A 22,584-nucleotide genomic window follows, 5' to 3' on the forward strand; every position below is an offset into this window, starting at 1 on the left:
AATATCTTACGAGCGATGATAGCGAAGTGACGGAAGATGTCACATGTTAATGGACAGTACAGTACTGCGATCTGGCGGTAATTGTGGAAATGAGCTTGTTTGCTGTTGTGGACTATTTTAATGTTTGCCGTGGTTATTAGGGAAATCGATGCTGATATAAGTGGGAAACAGCTGAAGTGCTAGTGTATTTGTTCCAACAGGTAAGATTATTAAGGATGAGAAGATTTGTGAGAAGAACATCGAGGTGCTGCGATCTGGTGTCCAAAGTGAAAACTAACGAAGTCGGAGTATGTTTGCAATTGTTATGTAAACAACGCAATGTGATTTTTGATTGTTTGCTGTTGTTATTGTGATTGTCAGGGTTCATTATTGTTGTAAGTGTAAATCAGCCAACGTGCTTCTGTATGTTAAGATAGTTTTTTGTAGGACAGGTAAGTCGCATTTTCTGTTACAAGAAGTAGCTTTAGGGAAGGTTGTGATGCTATAGGTTATCAGGTTTGGACTGGTGATTGCCCCCTTTTCTTCCTTCCCACTAACGATGTTCCTACATGTTTTCTTGCCGTATACCATAACAGTATTATGAACATGTGCATATTCCATGCTGTGCATGCATGCAGTAGAGGTGATGCCCTCTGGCATAATTATTTTTGCGATAATAGATTCGACTGTAAATCATTGTCATAACGATGTAATTTATGTTTGTATAAGAAAGAAGAGTATGATTCACATAACGTTATAGATTGGTTGTAAGCAACAATTTATGAGAAAGTGACAGGAAATGTGCACTGGTGTGGTATTTTAAGGTAGCAGGCAGTGGACGTATAATGTTTTTATGGTATTTTACAGGAGATTACACAGTTGGTTGAGCGTCAGTACACATACAAAACATGGAAGACTTGGTGGGTAAACAGTTGTCTTTCAAAGAAAAGCAAGCAGAACGTATGAAGCGACTACGAGACCTGCATATCAAGAGAGTAAGTACATAATGTATTTAATCTGATATCATGTTTGTGATTGGTCAAAACTTAATGTGTTTACAGTTGTGAGATCAGGTAAGGTTTGATTATGGTAATGACTATACACCTTCCACCATCTTTGTATCCTGATGTAAGGAATGGTAACTCAAACATGGAGCACTTTCATCAGATAAAAACACCTGTTCTACATTGTGGTGTAGTGGGAACCTGTTCCACAATTTCCAGATTAATTGAATATTATGTATGTAAAGTTTGTATTGTACAAATAGTTACATTTTTTTTGACTGGATTTGTTATGTAAACCCAACACATTTTATACTTGCTGTTTAATACTTTTGAGTCTTATAAATGGTGGATCATTCTGTATTTTCAGAATGAGGCACGTCAAATGAACCATAAAGAAGTACTGGAAGAAGACAAGCGCAGCAAATTGCCATCCAACTGGGAGGCTCGCAAACGACAGAGGGAGTGGGTTTTAAATGATGAGGAAAAGCGGAGAGAGGCTGAAGAGAAAGTAAGTATTTTCCTGAGAAAATTAATGCATTTCTATAAGAATTATGAAAAATGCTGAAAAATACCTCTGGTAGTCAATAAGCAGAGCATAAGTCAAACATTATTAAAATTGTTAAAATGCTCATGACTCTTTTTTAGTTACTTTACCTTAGCTTACTGGGAGCTGTAGTACAATCATCATTCATAATAAAATATAAAATTGGTGCCAGTTTTTCACCGCATTAAGTTCTAGCCAGTTTCAACACTTACGCAAAATTCCTGTAACATAATACTTATGCACACCACCAGTGAGTTAACTGGTATAAATAGCAAGCCAGCGCACAGTATTTTTAAATTCTGTTATTTACCTTTTATGTAAGGCATTTACACCTAATACCCAAAGTCAGTGTCTTGGTCTGACAGCTAAAGAATAATTAAAATGTGGCAATACGTGATAAATGGCAGACAATACACTGAATGAATCATACGAGTGCCTCAGTCTGTTTCATAAAGATGTGGAACTACCATTGATCTGACAAATTTTGACCCTTACAAAACTTGTTTTGAACCGATACTATTTATGTCATGACAGTAATATTTGTTAATATTTTCTTACAACATAATTGAGTATAATTACCTAGTACCAATACCAACAAAATGATGCCATTTCTTAAAGTACTCTAGATATATCGATGATATTCTTATTATATACAAATCACTGAAAACCAACATAGATTCAATACAGTGAATACCCTTTGCTTAATTTCACCTGCGAAATGGAAAACGACAACTCCCTCAGTTTTCTTGATTTGACTGTAAAATAGAAATGAGTCATTATTCAGTCACAGATGTAATTATAAATTACCATTCTTGCCATTGCTAAAACATAAAAACTTAGCTATAAAGTTCCTAGTAAACACAGTTCAGAAGTATCCTATATTAAATGAAGGAAGGAGGAAATGACCACGATAAAACATATAGTACTTCCACTATCGGAATGATAATGATAATCACATCATTTAAGAATAAGAGAATCTCTTATTTAAGTAACTTCTATCCCATTTCAGAATAAGGCCATTCTGTGCAGTCTGTCCTTATATCTAAAGAGGCTTTGTATGGACAAACCTATGCCAGTAGAGGATAGGGGGAGAATAAAAAAATACCATTTTACATTTTGAAGAAACACACAACATAAATATTAATTTTTACTTGGTTTTACTTATTTGTATTTGTATGTATTTTAATACTGGAGAAACTATGTAAATATGATGATGTGATAGGCCAATGATGCTAAATATTTAAGTATTCAGTCGACACTGCAAAGAAAACATAACACTTAACCATTACAAATATCAAGTGGTTGGTGCCGTTTCAGGAAGTAATCACTGTTTACGCTAAGAATCATATGAAACACATAGGTACAAAATTGTTTAAGCAGGTGGGACATATAGTTACCATTGGGCTTTAAAGGGTAAAACTGTTACAACACACACACTTCTGGTATATGTTGTGTAAAACAAACCTCGCCCATGACCCCATAGTTGTACATCACTTGTGTATATGATGATGATGTCCACAGAATTTCCCACAGTTTATCAGCACAGTGTTGCCTCAGTTTACCGCTATTCATATCACTTTCATGGGTGTATGTACGAAAATTAAATTTCAGCTTTGATCTTTCACTTGTGACTGTATCTGCTTCTCATAGTCTAGCTATTATGAACCACCATATGATAGGCAATGTGCTGTGTTGCTGCAGGGCGAAGATTACGATCGCGTCAAGCTGCTGCACATTGAGGCCGTCGAAGCTGAACGACTGGACAGGAAAAAGAAAAAGAAGAACCCAGATACTGGTTTTGCAGATTATGACCAGGCCACCGCTAGGTGAGTTAAGACATTTCCACTTAAGTGGGTCATGTTTCAACCAAGCCTCTCTCCATCAGTCTGTTATCTCACAGCACCTCTTCAGTTTCCTTTCACATTCTTTCTTCCGTCTGACATCTTTAACCCTTTGCTCCCTCTTGGGGGTTTTCCTTTCAATTGCATTTTCATGTTCAGAATTTTCTTTGAATTCCATCTTCATTTTTAAAACCTGTCCTTATCATTTTATTCCGTTATTTGTCGGTCTGAGCTTTTCATTCTTTCTAGTTTTTATATTTCTTATTATACCTCTTCCGATTTTGCGTTCTGTACATCTTAAAAATTGCATTTCTGCATTTGTAAATCTGCTAGTATCTGCCTTGATCCACGTCCACGTTTCTGTTAATATGGGTATACAGTAACTTTTAAATATGTATATTTTCCCCATTTCCAAAGTATGCCCCTTAGTAATTTGCAATTCAGAACCTACTTACTTCTCAAAAAATGTTTTAGTCACAGAAAGGAAAGTGACGTTGATTTTCACGCAACACTTCATGCATTCAGCTGCACTGGCCTTCACAACAATTTCTTCTACATTTTTAGAATTTAATTTAATTTCTGGACTCCATGAAGGATATCTCTTATTTAACAATATGTTTTTACACAATAGACATTGCAAAATTAAACTACAGGTAGGCCCCACTTTACGATGCTTCATTTTACGCTGTTTCACATTAACACCCTTTCAAAATAATAATGAAAAAAATATATAAAAATAAAATTTGAAAACGCACGCATAAACGCAGCACAGGAAGTGGGTACCTAGGCGGCACTAGTGTCGGCGTTAGTTGCTTTCTCCTCATCCGCCAGTACAACGCATTATAATTCTTCCTCGATTTACGCCGCTTCAGCTAACGACCCTGAGGAGGTGGAATGTAACCCCGGCATAAATCGGGGCCTACCTATACAGTATTAATCCTTAAAACAGCACAGTTAACTAGATATAAGTAAGATGATAAAATTAGGAAATGTCATGAACTCTTTTGATTGCAGGCAGTACAATCGTCTGGTGAAGAGTATTAAGCCTGACATGGAACAGTACGAATGCCAGAAGCAGAAGTTAGGAGAAGCATTCTATGGTGGGCAGAATGCCATTCTGCATGGTCTGCAGAAGGACACGAAGGAAGGGATAGATCGCATGGTTCAAGACTTGGAGAAACAGTAAGTCAATTTTCCAAACAAACAAGTCATGCATCAGTTCTGGTCTCATGCCCTGATACTTACATGTTGTGATTCTTTCTCCATAGGGTTGCAAAACGTGAGAAATACAGCAGACGGCGAATGCACAATGACGACGCGGATATAGACTATATAAATGAACGCAACATGAAGTTCAACAAGAAACTTGAACGGTTCTATGGAGCGCATACTACAGAGATCAAGCAGAACCTGGAACGGGGCACAGCTGTCTGAGCAGTGCTGATTTGTAATTTACTTTTCTTCAATAAACTGAAATATTTACTATATTTTTTTGTATCTTATGTACATGTTATTTTCACATTTACAAAATATATAACTTTGAATTTTTCAACACAGTGGCCATTGAGTACCATATGGAATTTGTTTCTTGCTGACCATTCAGTCCTCACTTCCTGTTTCAGATCAGGCATTCTCCCCTGAAACGAAAGGATGAGTAACACATCCTGTGGTTGTCACACAAGAAACACATCTGTCTTTCTAAACTTTTGTGTGTTAGTGAAATTATTAATTACTCCATCACCAGATATGTGTATGGTACTGGTGGCCATATATTATGGAATGTAAACATGACTATGTGCTTCATTTAAATACAGGAACATGTTAGATGTCAGTAATGGCTTATATGGAACATTGCCTCTTCTTCAATTCTGCTTTTCTAAAATGTTTACAATTGATTTTTTCAGAAATTATTGCTGTACTGAGTCATTAATAAACTACCTTCATTTTCATCTGAATTAAAACAAGTGGAAAGGTGACCTTTTCAATGGAATATAGAAATATGTGTATTATGTAAAACATTTGTGTTGTTGACATACTAAAACTTGCATTGACATTAAATATTCTTCTGTTTAATATTTATAAACGTGTTATGTACATTACCACAGCAAAATGGATATTTGTTCAGGCACAATATCTGCCAGTCTAAGAAGTAAGTAAATGCAATTTTATATTTTGGTGTCATCCACACGACAAAACACCCTGAAAGTATACTGAGGGTATGCTGAAAATGTCAAATTTCTCTCTCTAATGCATTCTGCATAATAATTTTATATATAAGGGCATGAAAATTGGCAGACTGCTTCAAAAACCCTGGCATTTAAACCTAGTCAGCTCTTTAAACACCTGACAGTAAATGTGTTAAGAAAGCCTTCTCCTTTCTTTAACCATCGTCATACTTTGCTGTACATTTTACATCCTAAAATTAAAGTATGAAGCTCAAATTTATGTTTTATAACATTTATTCGAAAGCCAACAGAAAGCACTCAGAAGTTCAAAGCTGTTGGTGTTAGTCTTCTGGGTTGAAATTCTCCACGTTTCTCTGAAATGTTGGTATCTACCTACAAGACCACATGGTGTTACAACCCAGAAGACGAATGGCATTTACCATTGTGAGAACCTCAAATCTCAAGGTCAGAGATGTATGAAGATTCTACATTTTACTTCACAGTTCATAACACATCACATTCCACGATGATTATGTGCATAATGAATGGTTATGTAACTCAGGAATGTGAATATTTAGGCAGTGATATAATGCCTCTTAAAATGCACCTGAATTCATCATTTCTTGTCGATGAAGGCTCGCCAAGAACATTTAGACATCAGAGTACTCATCATTTGTGGATTTGGCAGATATTTTATGTCCCTTGTGAACACTAAATTTCTATGAACTATACTCCATGATATGAAACTCACTGGAAAATAAGTAAAAGTACAGTGTTCATGTGAGTCAGCAGGGAATGTGGTGATACCTGTTGTGAAGAACAAAACATCTGCATTACTTGCCTGGTTGAACCCACCTGGTTATATGACAAGTGTTTAACATGTTGGCCTGCAAACAATTCTGCATGTTGGGTTCAAGATTTAGCATCCAAGAAGCTCATGGGGTGGACTGCATCAGTGATGGTAGATAGTCAGACAACCCAACTGTGAATGACCCCTAGAACAAACAAGTAGAGCCATTAAACTACTCTGTCAATTAGTGAGGTTATGTAACAGTCTGTTTGGAATATGTATTGGAAGCTGCCATGGGCTATTCTTAAATATTATTCCAATTCATGCCATCATAAATGAAATCGTATCGCTCTACATTAAAAAAACGGGATCACATCAGTCTTGCCGCATTGGCATTGCTTAACTGAAGCCATCACTTCATCTGTGAACTAATGAAGCATAGCAAATTTTGTAGTATTTTGAAAGTTGGGAATAACATGACAGAACAAATTATGTTATACTGAACAGGGTATTATAAAGTTCTGAACAATACTGAATTTTAGGAAATTCTGGGAAGGGAACACTTGGAAACATATACTGTATTCACAGGACTATAAGCCATATCACCCCCACCTCCCAAATCTACATTCCCAAAAGCTGGGGTTCACAGTTATTTTTAATGGCAAGATAATGTCCATCACAGTTAATTAGGAACTGTTGCATTGGCACTTTTAACATACAATGCAAATACTTTAAAAGAAGTAAATATATAAACAATTATTTCACCTAAGAATGGTTTAATGAAACTGTATGAAATGATGAAAAGGCTTTGTTAGGTCACATTATTGTCAATGTTTTGGCAGTGGAGCAAAGTTGTTGCACTTAAACAGGAATGGGAAGCGGGGCTGCAGGGATAAAAACTTTTGAACCATTTAACTTCAGCAGTAGCCCAATTGTCTTGGCTGAAAATTTAATATTCCAGTGATTTTGAAACAACATTACATCATTAAAACATTTTAGCTACTCATTTACTTACCAACATATGCAACCAACCAATAATGGTTATCATCACCAGGACCTCTACAGACTAGCCATCGGTTATATTTAAATGTCATGTGTTATGTATTAAGATGTTATTGAACTGACTATGAAATATTTGGTCGAAAAAATACACCAACTTCTGTGTTAACAAAATAAAACCTACTCAGGTGACTCAAGGGAGGGAGATGGATTGTTAACTTGAGGTCAGCAGTGTACATAGCAACATTTGATATTCAGACTGTTACAGTAAAAGAACCTGCTACTGTAGGTGGTGGCTTGGCCGCTTCATTTGATGATGGAAACAGTAACAATGAGTGAGCTACATACACTAACAGATAAAATTCCAAGAATTCTGTAGAACAGTTGCAGATCATCTCCCTCCTTTTCCTCCTGTTCCAACAGTTCTAGCGGACTCTTCCAAAATGAAAGTGTTTTCTGCACATTTTCCTTATGCATTAATTATTTGGATAGGGAAAATGGAAGCAAGAAATGGAACGGCAGTTAATTAAGTTAATAAGGAACAAGCAAAATGACTTGGACAATAGATGAGTGACAAATTATGTACACAAAATTTGGTATGTGGTTTACTCCAAAAAATGAGACTTGTAAAATATTCAAAATGATTGTGGACTATTGGTTTTTTTTGAGTTTTCTGGCATACTTGTTTTGTTATACCACTGCATTAATTTTGAAAGTGTTTGTTCCTTGGTAAGGCTCCCAACTAAAGTTAAACTATTTCTGCAGTGTCTAATCCAATTTCAAGCTGGTTTACATGAAAATCTTTAGCAAAAGTGTAAACATATGCAAGTTGTGTTAGAACATGACATGTGCTTACGTCTGGCCGGAAAGTTGTGATGCGTCACATGAATGTGAATATCCTGCATCTCTCCTCCAGCTAAAAGAAAAACACATCATTAAGCAACTGGAAACAGAACATACTTCATCCAAGGAATGACTACATTTTATTTAAATTTCTTGCACAAAAACCCAATCCTGAAGTACAAGACCCCTTAACAGAACCAATCAAAGACAACTGCATCAAATTCTGGGCCAATTCCATCCAGCCCAAATTACAAAAGCCATGTTTCAAAGATACATTTTAACAAAACCTTCCCACCTATATCTTACTCCTAACAGTGATGACTTTTCAAGAGCATTCTTCACAATACACCATTCATATTTCCCCTAACTCAGCCACAATATTCTGTTCCTACCAGACTCCTGCTGCTGTCTGCGGAGTGCCAAATCAGTATAAATGCTGGCTGGCTTACCTGTGTAATATGTAACTCCAAATAAATACATCACATGGAAAAGATGAGGCCCCACCTTCTTCTCCATTGGCTGGAGATAAGATTACATGGAGTTCAGCTGTACAAGGTGTCCATAAAGGCATTCCTTAGTCTACCGATTTCTAAAACATTGTTCCTTTTAGAATATGTACTTTCACCTTAAATTCTGTTTAGTGAATATTTAATACAACAGAAAGCTAATTTGGCCGAAGGACAAGAATGTCATCAAAATCTATTTTCAGGGGACATACATAACTCAATTCAACAGATGGCCTACACGGAATCAAGAGCTTGTAACTGTCACTGATCCAAAACTAGCAAGTTTTGAATAAGAAATGGTATGTTGGTAAGGAAAACAACACATATATATGGAACACATTCATGGTATATTACAAAAGACTGCATATCTTTATTCTGCATAATCACTGTACTTTACAATAATCACCTGAAACCAGATTGAATGCCAGACTTGCATCTACAGCGCACACAACAGCCAGGTTAAAGGTAAGTTACATGCCACATATGGAAAAGGAAATAGCACTTTTGACAGTGCTTACTCACTATTCGCACATAATTACAACACCTGTACACAATGCTGCACTTAAATTTTAAAAATATTTAACAAACAAATATATATATATATATATATATATCTTTTAAAACTCCTATACACAATCAACATCACAGAGCAGTCATTCTTGAGAACCTAACAGTATGCTCAGCTAGCTATTTCCTCACCATATTTCTTTAAAATCCATTTTAATATCCTTCTATCTATGCCCATGTCTTCTAAGTGGTACTCTTCCTTTCAGACTTTGAAACAAAATTTTGTATGCATTTATCACCTCATGCCTGCTACATTATCCAATAATCTAATCCACCTTGATTTGTTCATCCTAATATTATTTGGTACAGAGACCAAATTTTTAGAGGTTAACAGGTCAACAGCTGATTTAATTTTCTGAGTGAGATAGACATTACAGAAAAGATGGATATTTGGCAGTAAAACATGTTTGGCTTTTACTGATACTGAATAGGCATATGATAATATAAAGAGACAGAAAAACTGAAAACCACTGCACAAGGCAAATTTATCCAGATGACTAATAGAAAGAATAAAGAATATGACAAGTGAGAGAAAAAGTGTGATTGTAGATGGAACAAATCTACAAGTTTTCAAGTATTAGAGAGGGAAACACTTTTCTGCTGTGCTGTGCTGTTGAACATGGTAATGGACAAGATATTAAGGACAGTAAGAGCAGGGGAAAAAGAGTGCAATACCAGAAATTCTGCATATGACACGGTTATACGGGAATCAAAGGAAACCACCTGTGTAAAGAAATTTCAAAGGGTTGTTACAGTATGTAAATATTTTGGATTAAATGTCAATACAGGTAAACCTCGATTTGCGCCGATTCAGAATAACGCCGCTTTTGACACCAGCAAGTCAAAAAGTGAAAAACATATATTTTACTATTATTTATAACGTTTTACAATGTTTCTCGTACTGATTCTTATACTAACTCGTAATTCTTACATTGCTGATTTTGAATAAAAATTATAAATACAGTCACCTCTGCACTCATTGCGAAGTAGTTGCGAGATAGTCTCCTAAAAATCCGCCAACATTGAGCAAGAGTCACGTGAGCATTGGTCACTCTTCACGGTGAGTCATTTGTGTTCAGCCTGATAAGGGAGTAAGGAAAAATGTGCTCAGTTTGCTTCTTGTTGACACATTGAATGTGCAGAAAATTGTGCTAAATGTGTTTGCGTTGTTCGACCACTATTCTGCAGTAGCAACTGTTTTATGTTTATAAATTGTAGAAGAGCCACCACGTCTGGTAAGAGAAGTGAGTGTGTTGCTAAAACGTTGCGTAGGTCTACTACGTTAGAAGATAAGATGGACTTAATTCGTAGAATAGAAGGTGGTGATACCTGTCGTAATGTGTGCAGAAGTATGAAGTAGCCTCCTTCCACTGTGACTACCATAATGAAACATTCGTACAAAATAAAAGTCAATGCAACAGGCTACGAGAGTAAGTGCAACGCAAGTGAGTTATAGCAGAAGTAAACTTTTAGAAAGAATGGAGAAATTACTGTTGCTATGGGTGGATGACATGAATCGAAAAAAACATTCCCTTGACTGAAATTGCTATCACGGATAAGGCAAAGTCAATTTTGAGGAACTTAAGTCATCAATGTTTGGGTTCTGGGAACGCATGTCATTGACTTCCGATTGATTTATATTATAAAAAGAGTTTCAATTTACGCCGATTCCATTTACGCTGGTTCGTCCAGGAAAGCATCCTTGGCGTAAAGCGAGGTTTACCTGTACAGATAAATGGGTGGGATTTCAGGTTCTCATGGCAGTGAGGATGAAGATGGCTGTCTCCTGGGCTGTAACAGCATGTAGTCTGGTAGATGTTTACCAATGTTTCAAAAGTCCTTGCTGCCTCCATCATCATGGATCCTTGATGATGGAGGCAGCAAGGACTACATGGCGCTACAGCCCTGAAGACAGTCTTCTTCCTAGATAAATGTGTGGTTATGAAAAGAATCTGAAAGACAGCAGGCATGAAAAAGATGTAATAATCGTGAAATAAAAGAGGTGGAGAGCTTCAAGCACTTGCCAAGTAAAATACAAAAGTATAGACATATTAAAAATGCACTAAAATCTGACCAACTAATGAGGGACTACTACAAATATGGGAAATGACAAACAATGAGGAAAATATGCACATTTAAAAGTTACTGCATATATGCATTAATGCATGGAGCACAAACTTTGAAATGGACCAAGCAGGTGTCACTGCATTTGAATATCAGACGAGATGTGACTTTTAAACATATGAGGAAAAATTAAAATGAAGAAAAATTCTAAAGAAGGTTCTGAACATGTAAATGAGAGAAAGACATTTCCACAATGGGAACAACAGGTCAGGAAAGACATCACACAGAAGGAAGGGAGGCCATGGGAAGAAATTGTGGGAAGATGGACACAGACAGTGTGGCTTGGCTGTGAGGCAACGCAGTTACAGTGGACACATCTTAAGAAGAATAAAAAATTACAGAGCTCCTCATTAAATACAGTTTACTCCTTCCTCCTGTCATTTATCCCTCTTAGGTCCAAATACTCCCCTCAGTACCCACAATCTCTGTTCTTCCATGAATATACGACCTAGACTCACCCATACAACATGTTAAATTATACATTTGTTTATTTAAGCTTCGTATTTTTAAACAACAGACAGGAAATCAAAATATTCTGAACTGCACGGTAGCAAGCTTTCCTTGACTGAATCTCCTTTTAATTTCTTCATGTGATCCAATTTTGATTTGTTACTGTCATTCCCAAATATTTTAAATCTGCTACATTTTTTAAGGACTTAACAACCCTTATAACAAAATTTTGTCCTGCGGTCTGGTGATGAGTCAAGAACACACAAATACTTCCAACTCCTGTAGTGCTGCAACAATAAAACTTCACAAGTTTTGCAGAAAAAAGCCAGTATTTATGTACCTGCCTGAACTGTGAAGTTTCAATGGAATTAGAAAGTTTAGTTTGTTCATTAACTAGACAGTAATTTTTGTAACAACACAAATGTACAATGAAATTACATCACAATCCTGGGAATCACAGCCACATGTGTTTAGTGCATACAAATATTTATGCATGAGGCTGAAAGCATCACAGCGGCAATGCCACAGTTTTTAGCTGGAACATGAACCAAAAATACATGCAAGACATCAGTTAACAGCTCTGGAATATTAATGGCCTCATCCTGGTAGTACATGTTAAAAAACGGGACAAGATGCAGAAATAAATTGAACACACAGATAATCCAAGATATTGTGTTTTGTATTCTTACACAAACTACTGAACCATAAAAATAGAGATTATACGAGGTGCGATCGGAAAGTTTCAAGACTGTGTCAATAGAGGGCGAACCGGATGTAGAACGAGCTTCTGCCGCTAGGGGGTGCGGCCTACATTCATAGTGAATCAGTGTGCCAGCCGGCATCATCGAATTAGCTTTTGTTTCTTAGTTACGGGCGTTTTGGTAGTGCATTACACCGACCCTCCTGCAATTTTGGAATGGCGTGTGCATCAAATTTTGCCAAAGACTCGCCAAAACGGCTACGGAAACCTATGAAATGCTAAAGCAAGTATTTGGGGAGTCCGCAATGGGTCATGCACAAACCTTTGTGTGGCATTCACGTTTTAAAAATGGCCGAACCTCTGTCGATGATGACGAGCGTTCTGGACGACCATCTTCGAGCACAACGCCCGAAAATGTTACGAAGATTCGGCAGGCCATTCACGAAGATCGACGTCTACCATCAACGACTTGTGCGACATTGTTGGGATAGGCTATGGGACCTGTCAGCTGATTCTAAAGGAAGAACTCCACATGCGACGCATCCTGTCTTGCAAGAACCGACCCCAACTTCCTTTCTAAGCTCCGTGTGACTTCTTCCTCTTCCCAAAGATGAAAATTCAGCTAAAGGGAAGGAGATTTGAGACGATAGAAGAGATTCAGGCACAATCGCAGATGGTGCTTGACAGGCTGACAAAGAAATATATTCAGGGATGCTTCCAGGCTTGGCAGCGGCGCTGGGATCGTTGTGTTCACTCCCAGGGGAACTACGTCGAGGGTGATGGATGAATTTAATACCTGAGATAAGTGTACGGGTTTTTATACGCGCAGTCTTGAAACTTTCCGATCGCACCTCGTACATTCCTCTGAAACAATGGTAACCCACCAGCTACAAGATTACATGACACTGTAACCCACGCCACGACAATCAATACTTAACCGTTTTCTGCAAATTATTCAACTGACCTTTAGGGTACACTGATTTACAATCCATAATGTGGTTTTATGTTTGCAAGTCATCTAGACTGCTCCTCCCAATCGTTCAGATTTTCCTTATAGCCGTAACATCACTGACACTCATCCACGTGACCCAACAAAGTGTCAACACACTGCAATGCCATACTGTACGAACAACACGTGGTTTTCCTGCCAGTCTCAAAGGTCTTCTTCATAAACTGCTCCAAATCAATTCAAAACAAAACACTGATTACATCAATAACTTCAACTTCTTCACTTCTTTGTTGGAGAATTCTTGAAATCATTTTCCTCTGAACATAGAAAAAAATGTTTCCTTCATAATCAAGCAAATGTCACTGCTCTCACTGAATGTAGCACCAACGCTCTCAGTTTCTTTTCATCACAATTCCATCGTTTGTTATCTTAAGCAAGTGTTCAGAGAAGGCCAGCACGGTAGTGCTGTTTCACTGATGCAATTAGACCCTGACCCGGGGATTATACCATGTCTGTGACACTGGGGGGCTAAAACATGGAATAATGTGACCATCTTCTGTAGACAGAAACACTGCTTTCTGTTGTAATACTTACTCATTTAGGAAAGAAGAAACATATGAAACAAATGTAAGACTTGAGGTTCTCACAGCAGTGAGTATGAAGATATCCGTCTTCTGGGTTATTGCGCTGTGTAGTCTGGTCGATGTTAACCAACGTTTCAGAGGTCATACTGCCTCCGTCATCAGGGCGAAAGTGCTTACATGATCATGGCTTTTGTCTTCACCAATCACTGTAAGATGCACACCTTGAATTATTCAAGCTAAATGCACATTTTTCTTTTCCAAATGCAAGAGTTCTTACGTGAAGTCTTGTCCAACAAAATCCAGACTCGCTCACAATGAATCTGGTTATGTTTCAGGTTCTCTTCTGCAAGAATATCTGAAATTCTGTGCAAAATGAATCAGTTTCAGCAATGATGGCAGTAATGTGCTTTTCCTGCACAGCAATTTCACACTGATGCATTGGCCAGCCTGGTCAGGCACCGAAATAAACTCACGCACCTTCATAAGCAAATTGGGCTTTTGTGCGGTGACAACCAAATTTCTAAAGCAGTGCCAACCCTTTGTCTGTCATTTTCATACACTCATGCTTAAAACGTCAAGCAACACTATTGCAGGCACTTGCATATTTCATCAACTCTGGCCACATTTGTCTCTGACTCCTGTTAATCAAGGGCAGCAATTAATTGAAGCTTATGCTTCAATGTCAGCTTAACTGTCTTCTGCTATTCAGCCCCTTTACACGATTAACACACTTAACAATCACTTCTGCAATACGTAGAGCACGCTACAATGTAGCAGTGATAACAATGACTATTTACAGTGGCATGACATGAATTCTGAAGTGACTGGGTACCTGTGACAAGTCCCCCCGCCCAATGCCCACTATTACTGTTAGACTATTCCTCCGTTCCCTATCCCCACCTTAAATTTTTGAGAAAGGAAAAGGACCAAAGCCCCAATTTGTGGAAATTTAGGAAAATTTATATAACGAATTAAAAAAATCACCTATGGATGACAAGCAACTGAATAAATCAATGGTCAAATAATTTGGAAATCATTAAGTAACATTATCTGAACACAAGGTCAAGTGTGATAAACAGAAGCCTTAAGCACTAACACAATGGCTGCCATTACAATAACTAACAGCTAAATGGAAACCACACACTAAAAGGCATATACCACATTACATTATAAAAAGTGGGTACTGCGTCTGTCAGGAGAGTATGAACACAACAGTCAAATCAAACAATGTCATACCCACTGAATATATATAGCCATGCCCTAACACACACACACCAGAATTTTATTTATTTTGATCATGAATTTTTGAAGATGACGTGACTGTGTGAGGCCATTTTGATTTTCCATTCTTACTAAGGTCACTCCTGATGGTGTGACATCCTTGAAACTTGTGTGTTCTCAGTCTCTAGCATATGACTCTGCATATTAAAATTTATAATTCATATTTACTTAACAAAACACACTGGTCTGATTAATTACTGCCTTACATTAGCAACAGGGCAGTTATTGTACAGTGGTCCCTTCAATTTCTTTGAGAGTCACGTGGTCCGATCAACGACGGCCACAGAGTCTGTCTGCCCCTGGTGCAGGGTCCAGAAGTAGCAACTGAACGTAATCAGTGCAGTTGGCATCCGCAGGTCAGTCACATAAATATTTTTCACTATCTGGCATGGAGGTAATGGCATGTTTGAGCCATTGTTCCGTTAGTCACGCTACAACTCACGCTAGTTTAGCAGATGGCACTCGTTTCACATGCATTACAGGAAGGTTAACCAGTGAGCTGGGTGGACAGGTCTTCGAGCTAGTGGAATGACAATAGCAGGTGTCCGTACCTATCAATATACGAGGCATCTCGCATGTCTCACACTTGTCCAACAGGGGGTGGTTTTGGAATGTACACTGCGAGCAGGTCCAGTGGGGACCCTCTGCCGAGTCTGCGGGTCCTGCAACATTAGAAAGCAGTTTGCTGTAAGTCACTCAGTTGCATTTCCACAACAGAACAGCATATGTAAATTGCTATATTTATTGACTGGTATTTTCTCAAATGGGAATGGGACAGCAGACAAATTGGGCAGCACAGTATCACTCCCTTCTATGTTCCTGTGACAATTACTTCAGATTTACCATCTAGAGCCACAGCATCTGCAGTGTGCAGGTACCTGTAGCTTTTTACATTTATCTGTTTACAATTCCTGGACCAAATATGGTCAGAACTTCCACAAAACCCATTCAGCCCAATGATTCATCACTGCTACAAATGCAGCCTATTCTATGCTAGCAAAAACCGATCCAATCAAAATAACTTCTTGTCAACCATTTTAAAACTGTATTCCCATCTATACCTTTGCTTCCTTCTATAATGTTTCCTCACAAAAGTTCTGTATATGTATTTGTCCTATCCACCCACGGCACATGTCTAGCCCATCCTTACCTTACCGATTCAATGGCTGTAACAACGTTAATCACATTCTTCGACCCCACTTACTAAATTACTCACAGATGCAAATATCATCCTTAGCAGGAAGGGTACATGTTTTGCCAAGAAATTATGTTGACAATATGTTGAAAAGGAAATATGTGAGGACATTACGAGCAGAATGAACATCGCTATTCCCTTCATAAATTGCAGTCACCTCAAACAACTTCACCTCTCACTTTGCAATTCAGTGAACTCACTAGATGGAGGAAGATGAGAAGATGGAGGAAAGATAAAACCCTGCTGCCCAGTGTAGATATTTTTGTAGAACTCCTCATCTGTCTCCCCAAGTGGCACTCGAGCATCCAACTTGAGGTCGACCTCCTGTGTCATCCTCTTACACTCTTCCTGCAGCCTCTGGATCTCCACTCGCAACTCCTGTACTTTCTGAAGCTGAAACAAAGAGAACAAGAAGGTGACGATCAATTTAAATGTAAAGTTTCCGTTAAAAGTAATATTAACCTACTGATGCAGTGTGTGTTCACCTGAAGATAATCACAATGTCTGAAACATGTAGTGCAAGTTGAGACAACAATTTTAAGTTGTGTTGACAGTATATTCTTTCATAGTATGAATGAAAATCTTGGTAATTAACAACACAGTGGAACATGTCAGAAAATTCAAATTTCCCAGCTTTTCAGAAGAGAATTAAGATTTTCACAATGCTCACTTGAACACACTCACTTCATGACCGATTAAGTATATATGACAGTCATCACTCACAAGAGAATGGTCCAGTTTGTCAGGCCAAAACCTGACCTGAAATTCTGCAAGTTTGCAGAGTCTATCTAATAATGATTGTACCACGGTGTAAAGTTGCGAAAAAAATTGCCTTTAGTTGGAACGCACATTCCAAATTAGCACCACCACGCATGTACGAGACAGCAGTGCGCTTCACAATGGTACTGTATTCCCCAGCAAATTCTAATAAAGGGAGAGGGGCCAGACACCGTCAATGCTGTGAAAGTCTTGGAAATTGTCTCTCACACACTCATATACATATTACATTCACTGAATAAGTATGTACATAGGGACCAGTGCCAGACAAGCACACACGCTAAGCTACAGTTTAGGGTCTCACAATATGAGTGAGCTACAAGCACTGAACAGTTGGATTCTGCTAATAGAGTTTGTTAACCTTTACTGAAAGCGAATAGGGCATTTACGTTTTAATTAATAAGATACTTCTTAACTTAGCACTTAAACGACCCATTCTTCAGCTTGATTTGCACGGGTCCCAGCATCTCCTCCATTCCTCTCTATCCTGTGCTCGAGTGGACCAGTGTCTGGTGGTATGGCCACATAAATTCCTGATGTTATACTCAACAGCAAGAGAGTCTGCCCAATGAGCAGGGGGGCCAACATCTCAGGAAAATGGGTTGTAAGATTGTGACAAAATTGCTTCAGGATTGTGTCCAGTGGCACGCTTCAGTATGAACTATGTTGATCATTTTGGTTTCACTAACAGTTTAATTAGTTAGAATAAATTATATCTTAGCACTGACAGTGAGAAAAACCTCAAAATTTCTGAGTCCCTGTGTCATACTGAAACTGGTTGCCTCCCAATTACAAATCAGGAGCGGTGCATGCTACAGTGCAGTATCCATCATGCAGTACTGCTTAAGGCTAAACTGCTGAAATATTGCACTAATACCACAGAGGACATGATGGGCAGAGAGACAGCCTGTTTGCGCTGCTGCCGCTGCTCAAGATCCTTTCTCATTTCCTGGACTTCCCGCTGCATGGCACGCAGGTTCTCCCTCTCTTTCCGCAGTTCTTGTTGTAGTTTATTTTTGCGCTCCAACTGCTGCTGCAGAAGCACTGAAACATAATCAAACATGTATGGTACTTTTTACATAGAGATTTATGAAAACCTTCAGGGATCACACCCAACTACAGAGACAGTAAAATACATGACACACTATTAATTATGTACCATGTAGGAGTCATCCATTCATTTTTCACATTCATAAAATTGAACTGTAACACAATGGCAGCCATCACAGTGGCCGAGCGGTCTGAGGCGTGGGCCTTACACCGCTTGGACACTGTGATCGTGGGTTCGAATCCCACTCAAGGCACGGATGTTTGTCCGCGTCTCTCTGTGTTGTGCTGTCCTGTGTATAGGTAGAGGCCTTGCGACAGGCCGATCACTCACCCAAAGAGTCCTACCAACTGTCTAATAGATCAAAGCCAATGAATGTTGGGACCCACAGATGCTCAAGGCACTGAAGAACGAGTCGCCTACGTATCCTAAGCAAGTAAGTAACACAATGGCAGTGACAGAACCTAATAGTTTTGAAAAACATTAAATTAGTTCAATGCTCTCAGTACTGATATTTGGTTATTTGCCAGTTATTTTACTGCAAAAATTAGAATTGAACAGAACTGGATGAAGACACCATCCCAGAATTTGCCTGGATAGACTGAAGAAAATCACGAGAAATGTTAGCCATAACAGCTGTTAAGATGTACAATGATCACCCTAATTATGGAGACAATAAGCTCATATAAAACACGAGTCAGTATCTACTAAATACATGGCACAACATCCCAGAAGATGACCTTCCTTTGATGTGTTCAAAAATGGCCTATCATTTTTTTGGAACAGTATATAGGTATTAATTCATGGAATTACCATTTCCAGCAATACATGCACAGTTTGTTTGTTAATGGGCAGTGTTCATCAACATAAATCATGCATACAAACACGGTAAGCAAGGTTTCAAGTGCTCATCAGTCTAATGAGACAATGGAAGCAGATAGCATCATAGTGCACAGTAAACAGTGAAAGAAAATTTGCAACCATAAACGAGGAATCATCCTGCTCACTCATTAATCCCACTAATGATAAAAACCTATTTCACAACATCATAAGAAAAATGAAAAATCATTAAAAATCAGTAAAAAATCAGTAATTTAGTGAAAAGTTTATATACATAACACCAGATGATGGCTATATATAGCCGAAACATGTCGTGTATGTTCCACATGTAAATCGAGTACTCGATAGGGAACGTAAAATGATATTTTAATATTTTAATTATATTATATTGTGATTGACGGCTAATTTTAATATATTTTTAATACTTTTACTTATGTACATTACAAAAGCATTGGACAGACATGCTGAAGGAAAAAAGACTACTTGAAGGCTGGAGGGAAAATCTTGAAAGAGTTGGAGAAAGATATGACAAAGTGGAAACAATCAATCCCTTTGCTAAAGAACGGTAAAACAGCCTGTTACAACCAGAACAGTGCAGCATTGGACACCAGAGGCAGCTTTACAATTCCCATCTCCTTATTTCCAATTTACATCTTCATGTGATTCTTAATAATTCTTGAACATTTACTGCAAAAAAAAAACATATATATATAGGATCGAACCACAGACTCACGCATTGTGAGCTGTCAACCTGAACCCACTACGTAACAACCCAACTTACGCTGATGCCACATCAAATAGCAAACATTTAAAGACTAATTTCAGAAATGAAGGCTGATCAGATGAATGGGTAAGACATGTCGCTTGATTTTCTATTTCTCACTGATCTCATTTTTGTTGAAATCCCCAACTCAAGTCTCATGACCTGTCTTCATCAGAGTAGAAGTACAGGATATAAGATGGCAAGGTACAAAGTATTGCTGCTGGGAAATAAGTACGTGTGTCCTTCTCCCACTCCTCTCATCCATTTAATTCTAATGGTACTCAGAATCAGAGATTTGCCCTGACTACTGTAAAATAAGATAAAATTGTGTATATGTTCATACACCTCACCAGAATGCAAGAAAAATCATGAAGGCAGCTGATAAAGTCTTCAAAAACTGTGGCACATTTTAAATATTTGGGAATGGTAGTAACAAACCAAAATTATATCAAAAAAAGTTAAGAGCAGATTAAATATACACAATGTTTGCCACCATTTTAAGTAGCGTAATCCGGTCATGAAAACTAGCAATGGCTGGGGGTTCGTCGTGCTGACCACACGTCACCCTATATCTGGTTGGATGATCGTTCACCTCTGCTTAGGCATGTGAGCGTGAGACCAGCAGTCAAGCTAGTCGGCTTTGGCTCTCTGGAGCTGTTACAGCACGGATTTATTTATTTATTATTTGCCATTTTATTCAGAATCTTTTGCCTTTCCATCCCCAATACAAAAATGTACATATTAAAATACACAAAACTATAATTTTACCTGCTATGTTGTATGGGTGTGAAATGAGGTCTCTCACTCCAAGGGAAGAATACAAATTGTGGGGTGTTTGAGAAAAGAGTAACTACATGATGGACGAAAATGCAAAATGAGAAGCTTCATAATTCCTACTCAGTGCCCAGTATTATTTGTGTGATAAAATCAAGGTAGATGTAATGAGGTGTGCAATACACACCATTCATCAGCAAACTACTCTTTAAAAATCTGCAATTTTCTGGTTCTTTTTCCTTTACCTAGCCACCATGTCCAGGCAGGCATCAATATTATTATTGTAACAATAAAGGTTTCACAATCAACAATACTAACACGTCAATAGTGTGAACCTCTGAGGTTGGAACAGTAGTACCAACTAAAAGACACTAAAAGATCCAACTTTCAAGAACTGACACAAAATAAAAAGTGAGAACCCTGACGCTCTTGCGTGCTCGTCTTGGTGGTATTACTGATGAAAGAAAATATCGTTGATAAATATCCTATAGATGCAGTTCACAAACAGGGGGGGATTAGCCAAGTCCGCAATGGACAAATTTTTAATGGAGAATAACGTCGCAAGCGTATGAACATTTCAGCGCGATTATCACTTTAAAGTGGCTTTAAATTTACGCCGTACAACTAGCGAGCATTAAAATCAATAAAGAAGAGTCTCTCTGGGAACCCCACAGCGCACGTAAGGCGGGAAATAAAGAAAAGTTGGGTTAGTTCTGACTGAGGTTTCCGTCAGAATTTATTGATGCTGTAAGGGCAGAGCTCTCCCGAAGCTGAAATATTGCAAGTCCATCTCGCCACAATATTTACTTTGGCCCGGGTTTAGCTCGGCCGGTCTGGCATTCCGCAGCCCATGTGGGGGTGTGCACGGCTAACTATAGACGCGTGAGGAAAGGGCAAGGATGTTTAAAAAAAAATTACCTGTTACGGGATCGGAAGGCTCACACATTCTCACAAATGTCCATTTTAATATTATCTTCCCACTTGCGCCTGTGCTATACACATGTCCCGCACACTACATTCTTCTTGATCAATGTAATTTTCTCAATTTCTAACCTGGCCAGCGTACAGAGCCCACACTATCGATAATAATTCCACAAGTCAAGAAATTCCCCGTCTCTTACGGAACCCAAAGATTCATTGCGATGTTCACGTGAGCCCGCCCCTCCCTACCAATCCTGAGCCAGTTGGATCCAGTTCACACACTCCCACCAAAATTCCTTGAGATACATTTTAACATTTATCTTCTAATATACGCCTATATTCACAAGTGGGCTATTTCCTTGAGATTTCTTGGCTAAAATTTCGTACGCAATTCGCATCTGTCCCATTCCAGCTATATGCCCAGCCCATTTTAACTTCCTTGATCTGATCGTCACAGTAATCAATATTCGGTGAAGAGAGTAAATTACGGAGTTAAACATTCAGATTTTGCTAGACTCTCGTAAATTCATCCCTCTTGAATCTGGTGACAAACTTCCACACTAGCACCCAACAGATCTTGATATACGCATATGTTGTCACCCCATTAATTAAGAATCAGCATAGACCAGAAGCTGGCGTGTTCTACCCGGTTCCAATCCTTCATTTATTTTATTGGAATTACAAAATGGCGTACTCTAAAATAAAAACTTGTTTCAGACGATTCAGAACAGGAAATGTAATGGACAAATGTTTATTTCGATAGATTTTGTATAAATTCATTTTAATTGACCAAACAAGCTTCATGAATACAGGAACAGAATTAAACTAACACGATCCTTCCTTCCTGAAGTCCATGATTAGCTTCTGTACTGTTTATTGAGTTTTTGCAGTATCTGACAAATGCAGAATATCTGATTAGTAGTTGATCCCTTCAAAAGAA

At 38.2% G+C, this 22,584-nt stretch overlaps 2 protein-coding genes across 12 annotated transcripts in view; one reads left to right on the forward strand and one right to left on the reverse strand.

Annotated features, from left to right (window-relative positions):
• Positions 1-73: 73 nt before the first annotated feature.
• LOC110838170 (pre-mRNA-splicing factor SYF2) lies at positions 74-4,927 on the forward strand. Of its 3 annotated transcripts, none has more exons than XM_022081111.1 (6): positions 74-200; positions 847-974; positions 1,351-1,491; positions 3,229-3,353; positions 4,383-4,550; positions 4,637-4,927. In XM_022081111.1, exons 2-6 carry the CDS (start codon positions 888-890, stop codon positions 4,800-4,802), a joined length of 687 nt encoding a protein of 228 aa, XP_021936803.1. In that variant the 5' UTR covers positions 74-200; positions 847-887; the 3' UTR covers positions 4,803-4,927. The 3 variants fall into 3 exon arrangements, with proteins under 3 accessions (XP_021936803.1, XP_021936802.1, XP_021936804.1); XM_022081110.2 differs by lacking the exon at positions 74-200 and adding an exon at positions 264-431; XM_022081112.2 differs by lacking the exon at positions 74-200 and adding an exon at positions 266-374.
• Tab2 (TAK1-associated binding protein 2) overlaps positions 4,835-22,584 on the reverse strand; it is a 30,119-nt gene continuing 12,369 nt past the window's right edge. For 7 of the 9 annotated variants that reach the window (XM_022081105.2, XM_022081097.2, XM_022081098.2 and 4 more), the window contains 5 exons: positions 18,176-18,342; positions 16,722-16,914; positions 8,179-15,988; positions 6,375-6,528; positions 4,835-5,005 (listed from right to left, as the gene is read on the reverse strand). In XM_022081105.2, coding sequence (XP_021936797.1) covers positions 15,765-15,988; positions 16,722-16,914; positions 18,176-18,342 — 584 coding nt within the window. In that variant the 3' untranslated portion in view covers positions 4,835-5,005; positions 6,375-6,528; positions 8,179-15,764. The remainder of the gene's footprint in view (positions 5,006-6,374; positions 6,529-8,178; positions 15,989-16,721; positions 16,915-18,175; positions 18,343-22,584) is intronic. The other 2 variants (XM_022081103.2, XM_022081102.2) reach the window with 2 other exon arrangements.

The sequence above is a fragment of the Zootermopsis nevadensis genome, unplaced genomic scaffold, assembly GCF_977971745.1.
Source record: "Zootermopsis nevadensis isolate Lab colony 2312 unplaced genomic scaffold, Znev_1.0 Znev_ptg000030l, whole genome shotgun sequence".
NCBI classification, from domain to species: domain Eukaryota; kingdom Metazoa; phylum Arthropoda; class Insecta; order Blattodea; family Termopsidae; genus Zootermopsis; species Zootermopsis nevadensis.

What these genes read in the sequence shown, in the direction of transcription:
- LOC110838170 (XM_022081111.1), top strand. Translation starts at nt 888, where the DNA reads ATGGAAGACTTGGTGGGTAAACAGTTGTCTTTCAAAGAAAAGCAAGCA. An exon ending in GAGACCTGCATATCAAGAGA is followed by an intron (nt 975 to 1,350) that starts GTAAGTACATAA and finishes CTGTATTTTCAG; the next exon opens with AATGAGGCACGTCAAATGAA. An exon ending in TATGACCAGGCCACCGCTAG is followed by an intron (nt 3,354 to 4,382) that starts GTGAGTTAAGAC and finishes TTTTGATTGCAG; the next exon opens with GCAGTACAATCGTCTGGTGA.